The 15050-nt window shown below is 37.8% G+C and overlaps 1 protein-coding gene, 2 long non-coding RNA genes and 2 other non-coding genes across 6 annotated transcripts; 1 reads left to right on the top strand and 4 right to left on the bottom strand.

Annotated features, from left to right (window-relative positions):
- Positions 1-3355: 3355 nt before the first annotated feature.
- LOC148178846 (uncharacterized) lies at positions 3356-5407 on the bottom strand. Of its 2 annotated transcripts, XR_015769604.1 has the most exons (3): positions 5212-5407; positions 5001-5125; positions 3877-3957 (listed from the first exon to the last, which is right to left on the bottom strand). It is a non-coding gene; the product is annotated as an uncharacterized LOC148178846 (long non-coding RNA). The 2 variants fall into 2 exon arrangements; XR_015769605.1 differs by lacking the exon at positions 5212-5407 and having other exon boundaries at positions 3356-3957; positions 5001-5141.
- On the top strand, positions 3372-4804 carry LOC148178847 (uncharacterized). The gene is made up of 2 exons (XR_015769603.1): positions 3372-3463; positions 4308-4804. It is a non-coding gene; the product is annotated as an uncharacterized LOC148178847 (long non-coding RNA).
- A 3714-nt stretch (positions 5408-9121) lies between the features above and the next one.
- LOC148178848 (uncharacterized) lies at positions 9122-11244 on the bottom strand. The gene is made up of 6 exons (XM_088031389.1): positions 11160-11244; positions 10363-10715; positions 10057-10312; positions 9757-9822; positions 9289-9379; positions 9122-9242 (listed from the first exon to the last, which is right to left on the bottom strand). The coding sequence occupies exons 1-6, from the start codon at positions 11242-11244 to the stop codon at positions 9122-9124; spliced, it is 972 nt and encodes a 323-aa protein (XP_087887515.1).
- On the bottom strand, positions 10739-10810 carry TRNAM-CAU (transfer RNA methionine (anticodon CAU)). The gene has a single exon. It is a non-coding gene; the product is annotated as a tRNA-Met (tRNA).
- A 1107-nt stretch (positions 11245-12351) lies between the features above and the next one.
- On the bottom strand, positions 12352-12423 carry TRNAM-CAU (transfer RNA methionine (anticodon CAU)). The gene has a single exon. It is a non-coding gene; the product is annotated as a tRNA-Met (tRNA).
- Between the last annotated feature and the right edge of the window lie 2627 nt (positions 12424-15050).

The raw sequence follows: 15050 nt of genomic DNA on the forward strand, positions 1-15050 counted from the left end.
TTGGTAGCAGGAGTTGATTGAACAGTAATGGTAATGAGAGGGTTATAGATGGGTTGTCTTGACACAAGCACCTGTGCTGCTAATACCATGTGTGTAACAATGGGCGACCATCCATGGAAGAATGGGATTTTTCTAGATTCGGAGATATGTTCCTTGATGGTATTACATGCATTCAAGTGCTTGTTGCGATTATTGTTCGCCATGGGAGGAATTTCTCTTGTCTATGTGTGTTATAAAAGAGGAAAAGTTTGTAATGAGGAAGCAGAAAAGGGTATTATGCTAATGTTTGAAAGGCACAATTCATCAAATATACACTCAACCATAAAAGAATGGCTACAATATGGTCATTTTTTCGTTGTAAGTTGATTTATTTGTTACTTTCGTTCCACTATAAGTAACTAGATGAGACGGAACACGACTGAAGGAGTGAAAACTGCGCAAAACTGAAAGTACGCTTTTTACAATGGACTAGAGAGCTTTTATCAACATCGATTACCCTGAAACTTGAAAGTCTGAGGGTTCCGGGTTGATATTAAGAAAGTTCGACATTTGGAGTTCGTTTTTTACTTACATTATGTAACACTCTGAGGTCAAAATATATTTTAACTTTCATTTTCAGATTGACACCATCAGGGGGAAAATTATATTTGAAGCAACGGTAAAATTTTTGTGTTTCACTTTAGAATAAAGCTGAGGAGTGTTTAACTAATATTTGGAGTTATTTTAGAACTCGTATTCTGACAAAAATAAAATCCATAATCCCTTGTCGTGGAGAACTTTCCTGAACTCTACTTTTATCACTTCTCTTATTTAACTGCGGCTTAGCTATTCCGCTCATTTTATTTGTCCAACTGATTACATCGCATCTGGTTACCTGATTGTTCAAACAGTAATGCCAACAGCTCGAATAAAATCCACATTAACGTTGAACATTAACGCTAAAGAAAAAAACTAAATCTTTACAGCTGTATACATGACTCGATTAATTATGATTATCTTAAATGCTGCCCACTTCGTCAATGGCTGCAAAAGTCTTTCGGCGCCAGTCGTCAATCAATTCATTTTTTATTGCACCCAGCATCTTTATAAAACACCCAAGTACCCGTCGTAAAACCAAACACGAAACATATGGCGGACATTGTCGCTGAATAATAACCGCTGAAATTTTATATTTTTCGCTCCCGTGGACTTGCATATAAAGAAGCCTTTGGTCTTAATGAAGCGTAACGACTAGGCTACAAGAAGTCTATCAAAGCTAATAAAAGCGAGGTTTTGCAAGTCTACAATGTTGTGGTAATTACAGTGTTTGTCGTGGATGACGGGAGTCACTCCTCTAATGTCGAAACTGTCATTTTGATGCCTCGGAAAAAGAGTTGAGTGACTTTGTGTTATTTTGGCAACAAACAAAAACAGAGACTTTCCGCCTTTTTACCTGCGACTTCTTGTCTTTCGTTCTTGGAAACTGTCTCCGCATAATTTCTTCACCCATTTAGATGCACAACACATAATCTCAACTTGTTAGTTTTTCGTAGTCGCCCTTCCGTACCATTGTCCGCTAAAAAGGGACGCATAAATTTTAATTATGACTGAAGATAAGCTGAGATTTGTTGCATTCTTTCCACAACTCGATGTTTTAGGGAATTTCGGTTAGCGCCTTTATGGACAAATTATTGCCACTGTCGGAACTGAATTAATCAACATTTGTTGACTGGATCAGATTCAAGGCTAGAATAATAATTTAACTGTGAACAGCTGCCGCGAATTTTTTTGCGAATACTTTGTTTATTGTTAATATGGTGTCGATGCTGGATGAAAGTGTTTTGTTACTAATGAGGTCGAAGTCGAAGGACGAGATAAACGCTTTCGAGTTTCATTATCTGAGAACAGATACGGATAATGAACCGCAAGTTTCAGGAACTGAAAGATATAGACGAACGTAAATCAAAAGAAGTGACAATAAAAATGGACAGGAATGTGGTGCAGATAGTGAGAGGTCGTGATTGAGGTTTATTGCTGTTTTATCACTGAATTCTTCTGTGTTACGGATCTCTGAAAAAAAGAAGGCAGTCGATTTTATTTCCGAATATTTCGGAGGCTTCATGTCACCGACTGACAAGCTTTACGCCTGAGAATAGATAATGAAAAACAGAAAAAAAAGTACAAAAATTCGATGATGAAAAACTCAAAAAGTATTTACTTTTTAGTAGTTTTAGAATAGTCTTATGTTGTCGCTTTTAAAGAATACAATTTGGGAAAAGTTAGGTAGAAATAAATCATCTTTTTTTAATTTGTTTTTTTCCGAAACGGGTCGGTTTATCTGGAATATAAATGCTAGCTTTATAAATACCAGAAGATTAACCTTTTGTATTTTTGAAGTCGTTTATTGTGGATTATTTGTTTTTTTTATTGGGACCTGAAATGACTTGGTCATATTTTATTTTATTAATTTATTGATTGGCTGAATGCGTTTGAATTCACGAATTTGAGGTTTTTGACCTATTCCATCAGCTTTTCCACTAGAATCCACTAATAAAACGTGCGATAAATCCATCGAAACGTTTTTAATCCTCTAAACCACGTCGCATTTTAATTGGCCATCCACCTGAAGCGTGCCTCAACAGCACACCGATTTATTACTAAAACCACGTAATAACTTTGAAGCGGCAAAATTTCAATACATCTCATAATTGGTGGTTTTGTTCTTATTCCCGATCATTGACTGGTTCTCCTCCAAAATTTTAATCAGGTCATTAAGATTTCATGGCTGATTGCCGAAGATCTTCGCCTCTGGTAAAATATTTTTTCTTCGTTTTTGTTGTTCAATCATCCAACTGCAGTCGTGCATCACGAATGATGGAGGGGAGGTGTTAATTAAAATGTTTTGATAAGGGCATCTAATCAATTAGCAGGTTCCCCCGATGGTGTCGAAGTACCGCCTCCACGACCGTGGACTAGCGGTCAGCTTCTCATGACCTGCGGCCTTCACCTCGCGGTTTGAAAATTCGTGAAAAACGAAGAAGTTCTGTTTGGGAGGTCAGTGCTCATCCCACTCACTTTCTCGTATCCTCATCAAATAAATTATATAATCATTGTGGCTAACGGAGTCAAGTGCGAGCAGCTAAGTGATCACATATGTACGCGGCCTGGTTTAGTACCCAGAGATGGTCCCACGAGAAATTAGCCCCGAACTGCTCAGTCGGATCACTAGGGAACTCGACAATGTGTACTACACATTTTCATGACCTATCTACGTATGAGAGTGTGAGGGACGGTGATTAGGCGCACTTAGATCCGGCTGATTGCGTTCTCAGACGTTGTGTTTATTTATTAACACTGACACGAATAAGGGAAAAAGTGGATTTTTAGATTAAACAAATAAAGGAGTAAGTGTGGGAAAAGTGGAAACAGACTTCAGCGTTCTTCATTTAATACTATTATCACCAAACTTCCAAGCCTATGTTATGTAAGTGCCATAATATTTGTTTTAGCATTAGACCAGTTCTTGTATTGCAATGAGACCTGCTAAATTCCAGAATTCTGTTTAACAGTTTCAGAGAACAAAAAGTTTTGGATTACATTAAAATTCTATGATAAATGATCATAAAACAAAACCAATAGAGCATGATAGTTTTTATTTTATTATACGAAAGTGAACCGCTGAGGATGACTGCAAGAACGGGAATATTCTTCAAATTAGCCTAACTAGTGCTGAACTGAAATGGGGCCATTAGCATTATGAAATCGACAGAAAATTATGCGATTAGCAGCTCCTTCGCTGTGATCGTTGAACTTGGCCATCATCCGAAGAGTGCGCCCAGACGTCGTCCCAGCCCACGCCAACCTCCAACACGTGTCATTGCAATAAGAAAGTCAGCTTTACGATTTTCAGGCACGCCCTTGTTAGTCGCTTGTTCTTTTGTTGAGCAAAATGCGATTTTCTCCGGGCTGATTAGGAAACTGGAACAGATTGGTGCAGTACTTTCGCAACAATTCGATTAGAAAGGTTTTAAAAATTCAAAACTATAAATAATATTTCCGTTCTCGTGATTAATTTGAATAATTATCTGTGAGAAAAAACGAGTTTTCCGAATGGCGCAATCATAAATAAAAGTGACCTTCCAAGGTAGACCGCTTATCGATGCGAGTGCGTTTATCGCGATGGTTGCAATTAGATCCTGAATTACAAATTTTTCGCTTGATTGGACGTATTTCTGGTTTTTTGAGAAAATTGGAACAAACCGGCCTTGAACTACATCACAAAAGCCAAATATTTGTTATAATTATCATAAGTTTTTTTTTTATTTCAGTGCTGCATAGGCGCTATTACCGTGGAGCGTGTCAGCGCTGGTAGCCGGTCCAGTGGTCCATTGTTCCCAGCACCCATGAATCATCACTCGTTATCCACGTGTTGGTCGTCGCTGGTATTCGATTTAATGGACTATTATTTCTGTTTTTGTCGAGGGATCGGTCGGGATGTGCCCAAGTATAGGCACAATAAGAATCAATTTATGGCAGCATTAAGGCCGAACAAGAAATGCAACTCGGAGGTGCAACAACCTTGAAGAAAAAATCTACAATTTGCCTTTGACGAAGATTCGCTGTTTAATTGATTATCTGAAGGAAAAAACGCACGTCCAGGAAATTACATCGCGGTTTATTGCGCTGAGTCTGACTCGAAACACCTGTTGCAGATTGATGGACAAAAGATACTTCATAGAGACGTTGGAGAAAACAGGTGTTTGCGAAAACATTGGGACGCGAAGCCTACCTGTGATTGATTTATAATAAACTTGGATCACGATATCTGGGCAATCATTAAAAATACATTAAATATTTGCATCGATCGATTTTTCGGTGATTTTTTCAGTAACTTTACCACCAGAGTTGGATCAAGCAATTTGTCTAGTGAACGAGGATTTTTAGCCTGAGGGGTTGTAATTTCACCCCCGAATTGGGACCGGATGCCAATTGATTGTTGCTTGATCTTGATGATTGTTTACCTGCCATAAGCCATTGTGTAACTTTAGAATGGGGTGAAATAAACCCCATTAAAACACCCCAATGAAGACACTTTCTCACAGACACCCTTCAGTGCTCTGAACCCCCATTTCGTGCAACAAATTGCCTGAAACGAGGTCGCAATAAGTTAGTTTTGTAATTTCGATATCAAAGACTAGAAATTCTTCATCACCGTTTTTTCTTTGTTCTCACCAATAACAACATTCTTATGATAATGTCACTGCCGAAACAAGTTGGTCCATAATTCCATATCTCACCTCCCATTTACCATTACTACATGACTCACAGTTAAAATTTACCATAAAAATGTAGACTGGCTTAACAATATCGCGTAACAACATACCAGTAGAACTGGTATTGTTCATATAGGCACATCTATAAACAAGAATAACACATGTGAAACCAGCTTTTAAACAGTTGGTTGGAATCGGTTCCTTGTACGTCCATGGTCGTCAGATTACGCAAAAAGCGCAAAAAATGGGGTAATTGATTGAAATGACCGGTTTCTCGTAAACGGTTGGGTTCACGTCAGAATGTACATAATTGAACTCATTTTGAGTAATCGTAGAAGAGTTTACCGAGAGCTGAATACCATTTGTAGTCTTATTGGAATTTTTGTAATTTAAGGCACGTGCTAGTGCAGGGATGAGAAAACAAGCTCTAGGAGGTCCTAGATTTTTAACGAAGAATCACAATTGAATATCCAAGAGTGTCTTTTTGTGCAACGAAAAAAACGTCGAAATATTATTACATATTAATCAATTAAAATTCCCTAAAGCCGTCTCTGCACGTTCGAATACCAACAAGCCATCACATCAATCCGTATATGTCGAAGCACCAAACATGCGTCCCTTATTGGGACAAACCACAATCGCTACTTCTGTCATCTCGCGAGTCTTCTTCGCTCCCCAGCTAGAATAATAATTACACATGTTCGAATTTTTTTCTTTATTTACGACACAAAAGACGTAATCCTAATTGACGCTAAACTTCTTATCGAATAATTTACATGAAAGAAGTTCCGATTCTGTCTTCAAGCATTAACATAATGCCGACAGGAATCAGCAATGGGACCTTTTTAATCTGTATTTATTGGAGATTAATCGAGCTTTGGGTGTGTTTTTATCGAAAGTCGCCTACTAAATGGGTCTTTATCGTGTTCAAATATCACGAAATGGGACGATTGTTAAAGAGTGGACAGAGGATTTAGTGATGTGAAGTCTTCTTTGGGATAAAAGTAAAGTGGTGTCGGATGGTTCCTTCTTGCACCAGATGGGTTATGAATTCAACAAGAAAGAGGGAAGACAACTCTCCGCCCTGATTTCTCTTTAGAGGTGTCATGGTATGGGAATTAAAGTACATGTGGTTGTCTTCATTTGACTATTATATTTATCATCGTGCATGTACTGTTCAGAGAGACCGACGTAAATATACAAGATGGTACACGGTAAATAAATCAGCCGCCCTAATATATGCGTTCTGTTTTTACTTTTAAAGGGAGAAGAAACCCTTTCCTTGTGAAAGTTGACTTACCAAACTGGTGAAGGTGACGTGGGCTGGAATTTAAGCGAGTAGGGCCAGACACAGAATAATTGCTTTTATAATTTATTTATCGTTCTGTGTTGAACAGTTTTTCTGCATCTCCAAAGACCATCGCATTACCAAGAGAACTCGTGTTGCGGGGGCTCTGAATATAATATGTAGACTCGTTCTCATCTAAAAAAAGCTCGACAAAAGTGTGGGGGCTTTGATTGTTTTTTTTTGCTTCAGAAACTACTTTTGCAGCTAACTTTATAGCTCCAACTAAAAATCACTGCTCTGCACCTTTTTTCTGTTTATTTTGATAGTTGTTTATCCAGACTTGTATTATGTTTATCCCTTCATTTTGAGCGGGATTTGCTTTTCGCTTCTATCCCAACACAATAAAACCAACAAATAAAGAGGGGAATTTGTCATGTGCGGGTTTCTTTCTTGTGTAACAACATCACACGTGGCGCCACGTGGCATCAGGTAGGGTAAAGTCGTGGGAACGCGAGTCCGGAAAAGCATTATCTGCCCCTCGATACCCATCGCCCACTGTACCCACCATATCCGGGATACTTTCCCATGCATTAACTACCGCTAATCTAATAACACAGCGACGTTTCTGATTTATTAATCGACCAGCATCTGGCAGAGCCGCTTTCGCGTGCCCGAAATGAAAATTGAGAAAAATGGCACTAAAAAGTCGTCTATTCGCGTGCCCTTCTTGTTCACTTCGATAGTAATCAAAGAACTTGTCCGAAAATTTGTTCCAGCCGTTTGCGCTTTTGTCCCAACAAAACGCAAAAATCCCGTCTAGACTTTGTAGATTCCAGATAAAACACTGAGCACGAGAGCTTAAAAGCTCTGTTTTGCTGAATTTATCTAATCTCGAGCACCTTTTAGAGACCCTCACTCGACGTCTTATCTTCGAAAGGGGCTATTATTATTCAGAAAGGGGCTGGTACCGTCATTCACTCTTTTCATCGCCCCATTTACTCTCAATCTTATCGAGGGCTTTTTTAATTAAATGTGCGGTGACAAATCAATTTTCATTAAAAGGGTTTTAACGAGCCTCGTTAGTAGAGGCGGAACCGTAAAAATGGTCTTTAGAACAAACTATGACAATATGTCGCCTCGAAAGGTTTATCGGTGCTAAGTATTGCCTCTGTTTGGATTAAAGGGAAGTGAATCGCCTTGAACGCGCCATAATGTGACAAGTTTGCAGTAAAAATGGATATTTTAAATCTTGAAAAATGTTGCATGCTGATCACGTAAGAACCGTGGAGCTGGTCTGAAATAATAGGAGATAAATTGTACAAATAAAGACAGACAGGACAATAAACTTTATCAGTGGTAGTGGTCTCACTAGTTCCTGCTGATAGAGAAGATTTTTGTCGGGACCGTTATTTTGCGAAGGTATGTGCATACATAAAACAACTTGTTTTAGATTTTTGCTAGAAATAAAATAATTTTTAGACTTTCAGCACTTACAAAGGTGTCAAAGCAAATTATGAAAATTGAAATGGATTGGTATTTAACAACTGTCATAAGGATCATGTCAACAATGAAGGTTTATCAAGTATTAGAAAAATACATACAAAAATTATAGTAAAGATAGAAAAACGGCATTAATTTTCAAAAGAAATCGACAATAAAACAAAAAAAAAAAAATTTGTAAAAACCTTTTCAATATTTTTTGTCCTGTAACTTTTAAACGATTAGCAATGTATTTGCCAGTGCGTCGAAAAGATAAAATTTTAAGCTTTGCAATATAATGCTTTACAATGAAAAATCGAGTTGTATCAAAAATTGTATATGAAAATCACTAAGAAAAGTTTTTTTTCGAACATGATATCAGTTTTTCGAAAATATCACGAAAAGGACACGAAGAATAGCGATGAGTTTTATTGGTCTTTGGAAACTTTTTTACCCAAACACCGACGAGCAATTCCATAACCAAAAAAATAAAATTCCTGCGAGAATTGCACTCGTAGTGGAAAATTGATTAAAATTGCCGCTTGAACAACTAACCATATGCCAATTATTGTTTTATTAAAGGCATAACGTAATTTTAAAAATTTTGATTTTCAAGTACATACTTCTTCGGCTTGAAAAAGTTTAGCAGAGCGTGGTTTCGATCCACGGACCCTTCGGGCTGACGACCCTAATACGCTGCCACTGCGCCACTCTGCTTCTTGTCCAAAAGAAGAAACCGGTTGATAAAAGATTCATAAAATCACACCCAAAAAAATTGCGAGAAAGAACCGACTTTATACTGCTCATAAATTCGTATACGTCCATCAATCGCGCCATAATTACTCCAATTAAAATAATTACTGCTTTAATCAAAATGACCCACATTTTGCTTTAGGACAGACCAGCTCTCTTGCCATTTCAAACGTTGGTCTCTCCCGTTTCCTGGTCCAATTTACCAAAACTGTATTGTAAAAACCACGATATATTTCCAGAAATAGAAATCCACCATAAATAATACATGAAGGCATCGCAGCGGGACCAAAATGATACTTGTCCATATCGGGTGTTTGAATTGGGGTCGCATGCTGAGAAGGAGTTATTGTTATTGACCACCGCTGAGGAAACTCGGAGCTGCGGTCGGAGGCGGCGTTAGCAAGGACGGGGTCGTCGCGCGGTCACGGTGGCGGATCATGTCCACGAAGAGGTCCGTGAGACATTCATAGCTGGAAAACAGTGAAAATGTTGTCGGAATGGTGGTGCTAGACATACGCTTCATCGATGAAGAAGTCCTTGGAAACCATACCGTCGGTTGTCAACGGGGGGTTCTTGTCGTAGGAGCAAATCCCCAAAGTCTTCATGCCTTTGGAAACATTACAGCATAAATTTACTGTGACTAAACAATATTTCCTCTTTACCAGTCTCATTTACCTACAGTAGGTACTAATTTCACGTCGGCGACTGTCTAATAAAAGCGCACAACTCATGCGGAGGCGTCTTTCATAATATCGATGTGCCGTCGAGATAATGACTAATCTGTACAAGAATCGCGTTAATTAGAACTGATGAAGACTAATTAAATTCCGTGGGATGTGTAGGTATACAGTTTAACATATTTAATAATGACGATAAATAAAACAAGAGGTCAGATCCCGCTAAAATGATAACCTTCTGCGACGAAAAATCTACTAGATTGGCACTTCCAACGAGCTTTAAATGTTAAAAATGAGATTATGTTACCTGTTTTGTATTGGTTGGTGTCGATGAATCCGGTCCTCATGGGATCCATTAGGTAGAAGAGTTGCTCTGAAAGACGAGGTAGTCATCAGAATGGAAGGTGTAGGTGGGAAGAAGAAAATATTTGCGGTTATGTAATGCTCGCTTAACGGCAGAAGCGGTTAATTAGTGCTTCTATTTTTAGACTCAGCGGAACAACATTTTTTTCACTTCTGTGGTTGCTTTAGCAAAAAGGGCTGGTTTCATTGTCAATTCCCGGTATAGAACGAATAAATGAACGCTCCCAGAAAAACTTTTGTATACCTAAATGCGGTTTCTCGAAAAGAAGGGGCGGACTCCCAAATCCAGACCTGTACAGCAAACTTTGATCCAGCAAATCGATTAAAAACTCAATCGGGTTCTCCGGTTGTTGGCCCAACATAGAAGCTATCAAAAACTGGAAGAATTCAAAAATCTTGTGCTCTCTCAGATACTTCCGCGCCTTTCTCATAGCCGCCGTCATATTCTTCTGATCGTCGTCTTCTGCTTCGCCAAGAATCGACGGTAACCTCTTTTCCCTCTGATAAGAAATTTATTGACAACCGTTTTTAACAATAAATTCAAGTATACTGTAGTTGGCATCTCATCATAAGCCTCTTGCTCCACGGCTAACCCCATTAAATACTTCAACGACAACCGTCTCGGAGTCGGAGTATCCGATGGTGAAGTTAAAAAGGTGCCTTTGCTCATCGTCTCCGAGATCGTTAACTTTATACTTTCTGCCGACGACTTTGACTCGCACTCTATAACTTCCTCTTTGTCATGTTGAACTAGTAACATCTGACGACGCTGTTCATCGTCTATAAGCGCTCTGTGGAGGGAATCCCAATTGCGCATCCCGAAGCCGGTGACCAACATTGATTGGGCAGGTTCATCTGAATAGCTGGAAGTGGTGGAAGCAGAAGTTGGAGGATTTAGTGCTTCTGGAAAAGAAAAAAAAAAGGGTTAGCAGAGCGTGGTTTCGATCCACGGACCTCTGGGTTATGGGCCCAGCACGCTTCCACTGCGCCACTCTGCTTGTTGGTGAGAAGGGTGAGGGATGCGAACAGAAACTTATCGTTATCTCTCGGATTATCACTTGCTATTGCAGTGGCGGCAGTACATGGGGGAGATTTGCTTTTGTCCAATTATGGAGATTTTATCAGTAAGAAAATAATAAATAATCAATACCTAAATAATTGAAGAATCCAAAAATTAATATTAATATAAAAGAAAAGCCCTTGAGATTAATGGCAGTGTCAGCTATCAATTCAAAAGTTGAATTTTACCCCTGCAGAAAATTTTTCTCTGGCGCCGCCACTTACTGCTTGCATAAACAATAAACAAACACCTTGAACTTTTAATAAATAAATTAATAGAGGGCTTACGGGTGGGTTGGTCAAGGAAGTACTTGTAAATGTCCCCATATATGCCACAAGGGTCCCCATGATAGCCTGAAGCCTCCTCAGCCATTTTACCTCTGACACTGACGTATATAACGTCGCTTAGAGACAAATCAAATAAAATATTTATGATTCATAATTTAACAAAATAAAATAAATATGTCATAAATCTGTATGGTAAAGCGACATTCTTCAGTATGACACGTCATTTTTCGTTGAATTTAATAACTCTATTAACTTTATTACAGTGATTTAAATCCAACAAAGTCACCTTTGTGGTTTGATTTTTTTCTGTCGTTACATTACGAAATTCTTGACCAGCATGGTTTCAACACCCATTATTCTCATTAATAAAACATCGATTAGTGCTTCTGAAATGAACGTTAAACGAGAGCAACACATATAAATTTTGATCAAATTATGAAATAATAAGCCCCCTATGGCTACTTATGATTAAGTACTCATAAAAATGTTCCAAGTGATTGGATTCGGTTATTAATAAGGATATTGCAGTCTGCATTCAAATTTGGGTATTTAAAGATTCGGTGTTTCATTTTTGTTATCTGAAGAAGCAGCTGACTGTTTAACATTTTTGGTCCATGGCTGTAATCTTAAATTTAATATAAATCATGCAAAAATTTGGGAACTGCCCGGACCGGTCTTTGCACCTCTTTGTTATTCATTTTCCTGTATTTTTTGTTGGGGCGAACCCCTTTTAAAAAGGAAGTTGCAGCAGCAACAAAACAATCAAATTTCTGAAACATAACACGGTTTAATTAACATTTATCTTTTTCGTCTGATGGGTTGATAACATAATGACGTGACACTCCTGTTAATTTTGACTAAGTTGCGTCATTATTCTTAGTCTAGGACTAATTAATGCGATTCACCCCTCGAGATTCACACTTCCTGGACATGATCTTCCACTTACAGCTGTTTACCGCCTCCATCAACGCCGACATTCATAATTCTGAGGCGGGGGCTTCTAAATTGAGAAAGGGACATAGAAAATAAACATCAACGCTAAATTCCCAGCTTTCGGAAAGAACAATTTGGATAAAAAATATAAATAAGCATTACGACTAATAAACTCAACTTCCCAAAGTCAAAGCAACAAATTTTAATTATTTAAAAAGTTTAATTATTTATTTACATTTCTCACAAAAAAAAGTGATTGTAGCAGAGCGTGGTTTCGATCCACGGACCTCTGGGTTATGGGCCCAGCACGCTTCCACTGCGCCACTCTGCTCTTGTGATCCCTCGTGCAACCTCTCACTTACCTGTCACTCTATTGAGACATGTTACGTAAAATTAACATAAATAGTTAAATCAGACCACGGCTAAATTAACTTTAAACATTTCTCTCAATGCATTAAATTGGCGTGAAATTAGTCGGATTATGCTAATCTACCATTAATCACAAAAACTGGTCATCTCAGACCATTGACCGTCAACTCCATTCCTAATTTATTTAAAATTTATGTGTGTTTATACATAAACTAATCGTAATTAAACATTGTTCCAGTTCGTCCAATTTTAATAAATCAGACCGAACAAATTGGTGTGAAATGTGGTGCCAAAAAACAATACTAAAGCTCATTTATTATTGCCATTGAAAATATGCTAATTAGAATAATTATAGAAAGAAAACTGATAAATCTGATACTATGAGGAGGCTATAAATAACAAAGATAATTCCTCTTGTGGCCATTTTAATGAGTTTCCGACGTCGTGTTTGGTGTCGGTTTTCGGCTTAGAAATATTTAAATTTTAAATAATTTTTACAAATCAAGTCTGTGATGAACTTTGAACTTTTGATAGGAGTCTTGAGAAGTCTTTGACCGTCCAAAAGTTCAATTTTTGACTTTCACTTTTAAAACAATGTTGCCCTACATTGTTTCAGGACTCCTCTTGCCCTCATTTGTCTTAAAAGCCCATAAAAAGTTATTTACTATCCCATTAGCATTTCTTCAATCGCGGGCACCTCAGCCTAATTAAGTCCGAGATAATTACTAATTGCAGCCCTGATTTATAATAATTATAGGTACGTACAGTAATAATTTAAATTTACGAGCAACCAGTAGCACCTTTAACTAAAAAGAAAGTTGCGGAATTGTGAAAAAAGTCGCCATTATTAATCGATAATTTAAAATTTTTAACGCCCGACTGTAATGCTGCAGGACTGTATTTAACCATTTTGTATAACCTGTCATTAGACCTTTTAGGGCATTTAAAAGTACTTAACAACACAATGGGAATATTGGGGATAATAGGCTGTTTCGTGGTCTAAATAAGGGCACGAAAAGGGCAGGTGCGCTAAATCTTTGCAAAAAGTTTACCTGATACTAATTTGTTACTGAACTGTTTTTATCCACACAAGATCTTCACAATTAGGTAGTTGGCAACAGGTTTCTTTACAACGTGTTTGTTTAATTCTCAAAGGTTTTTCTTGATGTTTTCGCGGCTTGAATTGAATAGCAAAGTCAGGTTGCTGATGGATTATTTAAAAAGGAAAATGGAATTTGTGGTATCATCATCGACTATTAGAGTTTTGTACGTCCAGCAGCTGGGCTATGAAGAAATCATGTATGGTGTATTCATCTTATTATTCAGAGTTTTTTGTGAGGATGATGAAGAAGAAACCGATATTATTATAGAAGTATAACAACATACATGCTATGAAATAATCAGCTCCGGTATGAATTATTATCGAAACGTGTTTTCCTAGATATTTTACCTTTATTTGGTCAGTGTGTTTGTTTTTTGTGTAAATAAAGGGTGATCTTTTCAGAATTATATGCAAATATGGTTTTGAAGAAAACATATAAAATGTTTGAGGGATCAGTAGCGATTAAAATTCCTCTGACAGCACTTACTCATTGTCTGACTTTGACAAATCGCTTCAACATTGCGACTTTTCTTTTTAGATAACATAATTACAACAAATCAAATCAGTGACAAAACCTCATATCACATTTCCATCAACTTCTTCGTTCTCAACACCAAACCCGTTCTTGCCGCACTTCTTCATCACCATCAAGGAAAGGAAGATCAATTAATTTCAACTCGAAAAACTTAATTACACCTTCGCCTTCATTAATCATCCAATATGCAAAATTTCTTTTCCCTCACTTCCCCTCTTGAAAATTTCTGTATAATTAAAACGCATCGTTGAGAATGAAAAAAGTAAACAAGGAATACTCAGAGGACTCGTTTTTAGATAGTAAAGTGTACAAAACTACTTGTCGAAGCGAAGTTCTATTGGTTTTCCAGTATTTCAAGTAAAAACTCGTCATGTGTGCATAGTTATTATAACCTTTTTGTGAAGACATCGAGTGGGAGGATACAGTTCTGTTTACACAAGTCTGGTAGGGTGGGTGGAACTCCTTACATACCAACACCTGCCACATTTTTCCCGTTTAATGCCCGTGCATTGAAACACAAACATGTCGAGTGGGAAATACGAGATTGGGGCAGGTATCGAAACTGGCACGAAAAGATGGGGCGATTTGTGTATACGTAAAGTATTTGTTTGCTGTCGCGGTAGAATTACTTTTACGAAACAATCTTCTTCGTCTCGTGGACCATCTCTGGGTCTTGATACCTAATAAGGCTTCCCAATAACTTATAATTCTTCATCATGAATCGATGGAAAAAATCGCCCCAACAAAATATTATAATGAGGTCGGATGATACAAAACCAACATCATTACAGCGTCTGCACCATGTGCATACACACACAGACCCCCATTACATATTCCGAGTCACAAAAAGTAAATGAAAGGAGGCGGCTAGCTTTTCTTATATGAATAAGAAGTGATGTGATACACGCACGTATTAAAAAGGGTTGTTTGATCCCTCGAGTGCTACCGAGAC

This window comes from Gnatocerus cornutus, chromosome 2 (genome assembly GCF_029298725.1).
Source record: "Gnatocerus cornutus isolate USDA-ARS CGAHR chromosome 2, icGnaCorn1.1, whole genome shotgun sequence".
Lineage (NCBI taxonomy): Eukaryota > Metazoa > Arthropoda > Insecta > Coleoptera > Tenebrionidae > Gnatocerus > Gnatocerus cornutus.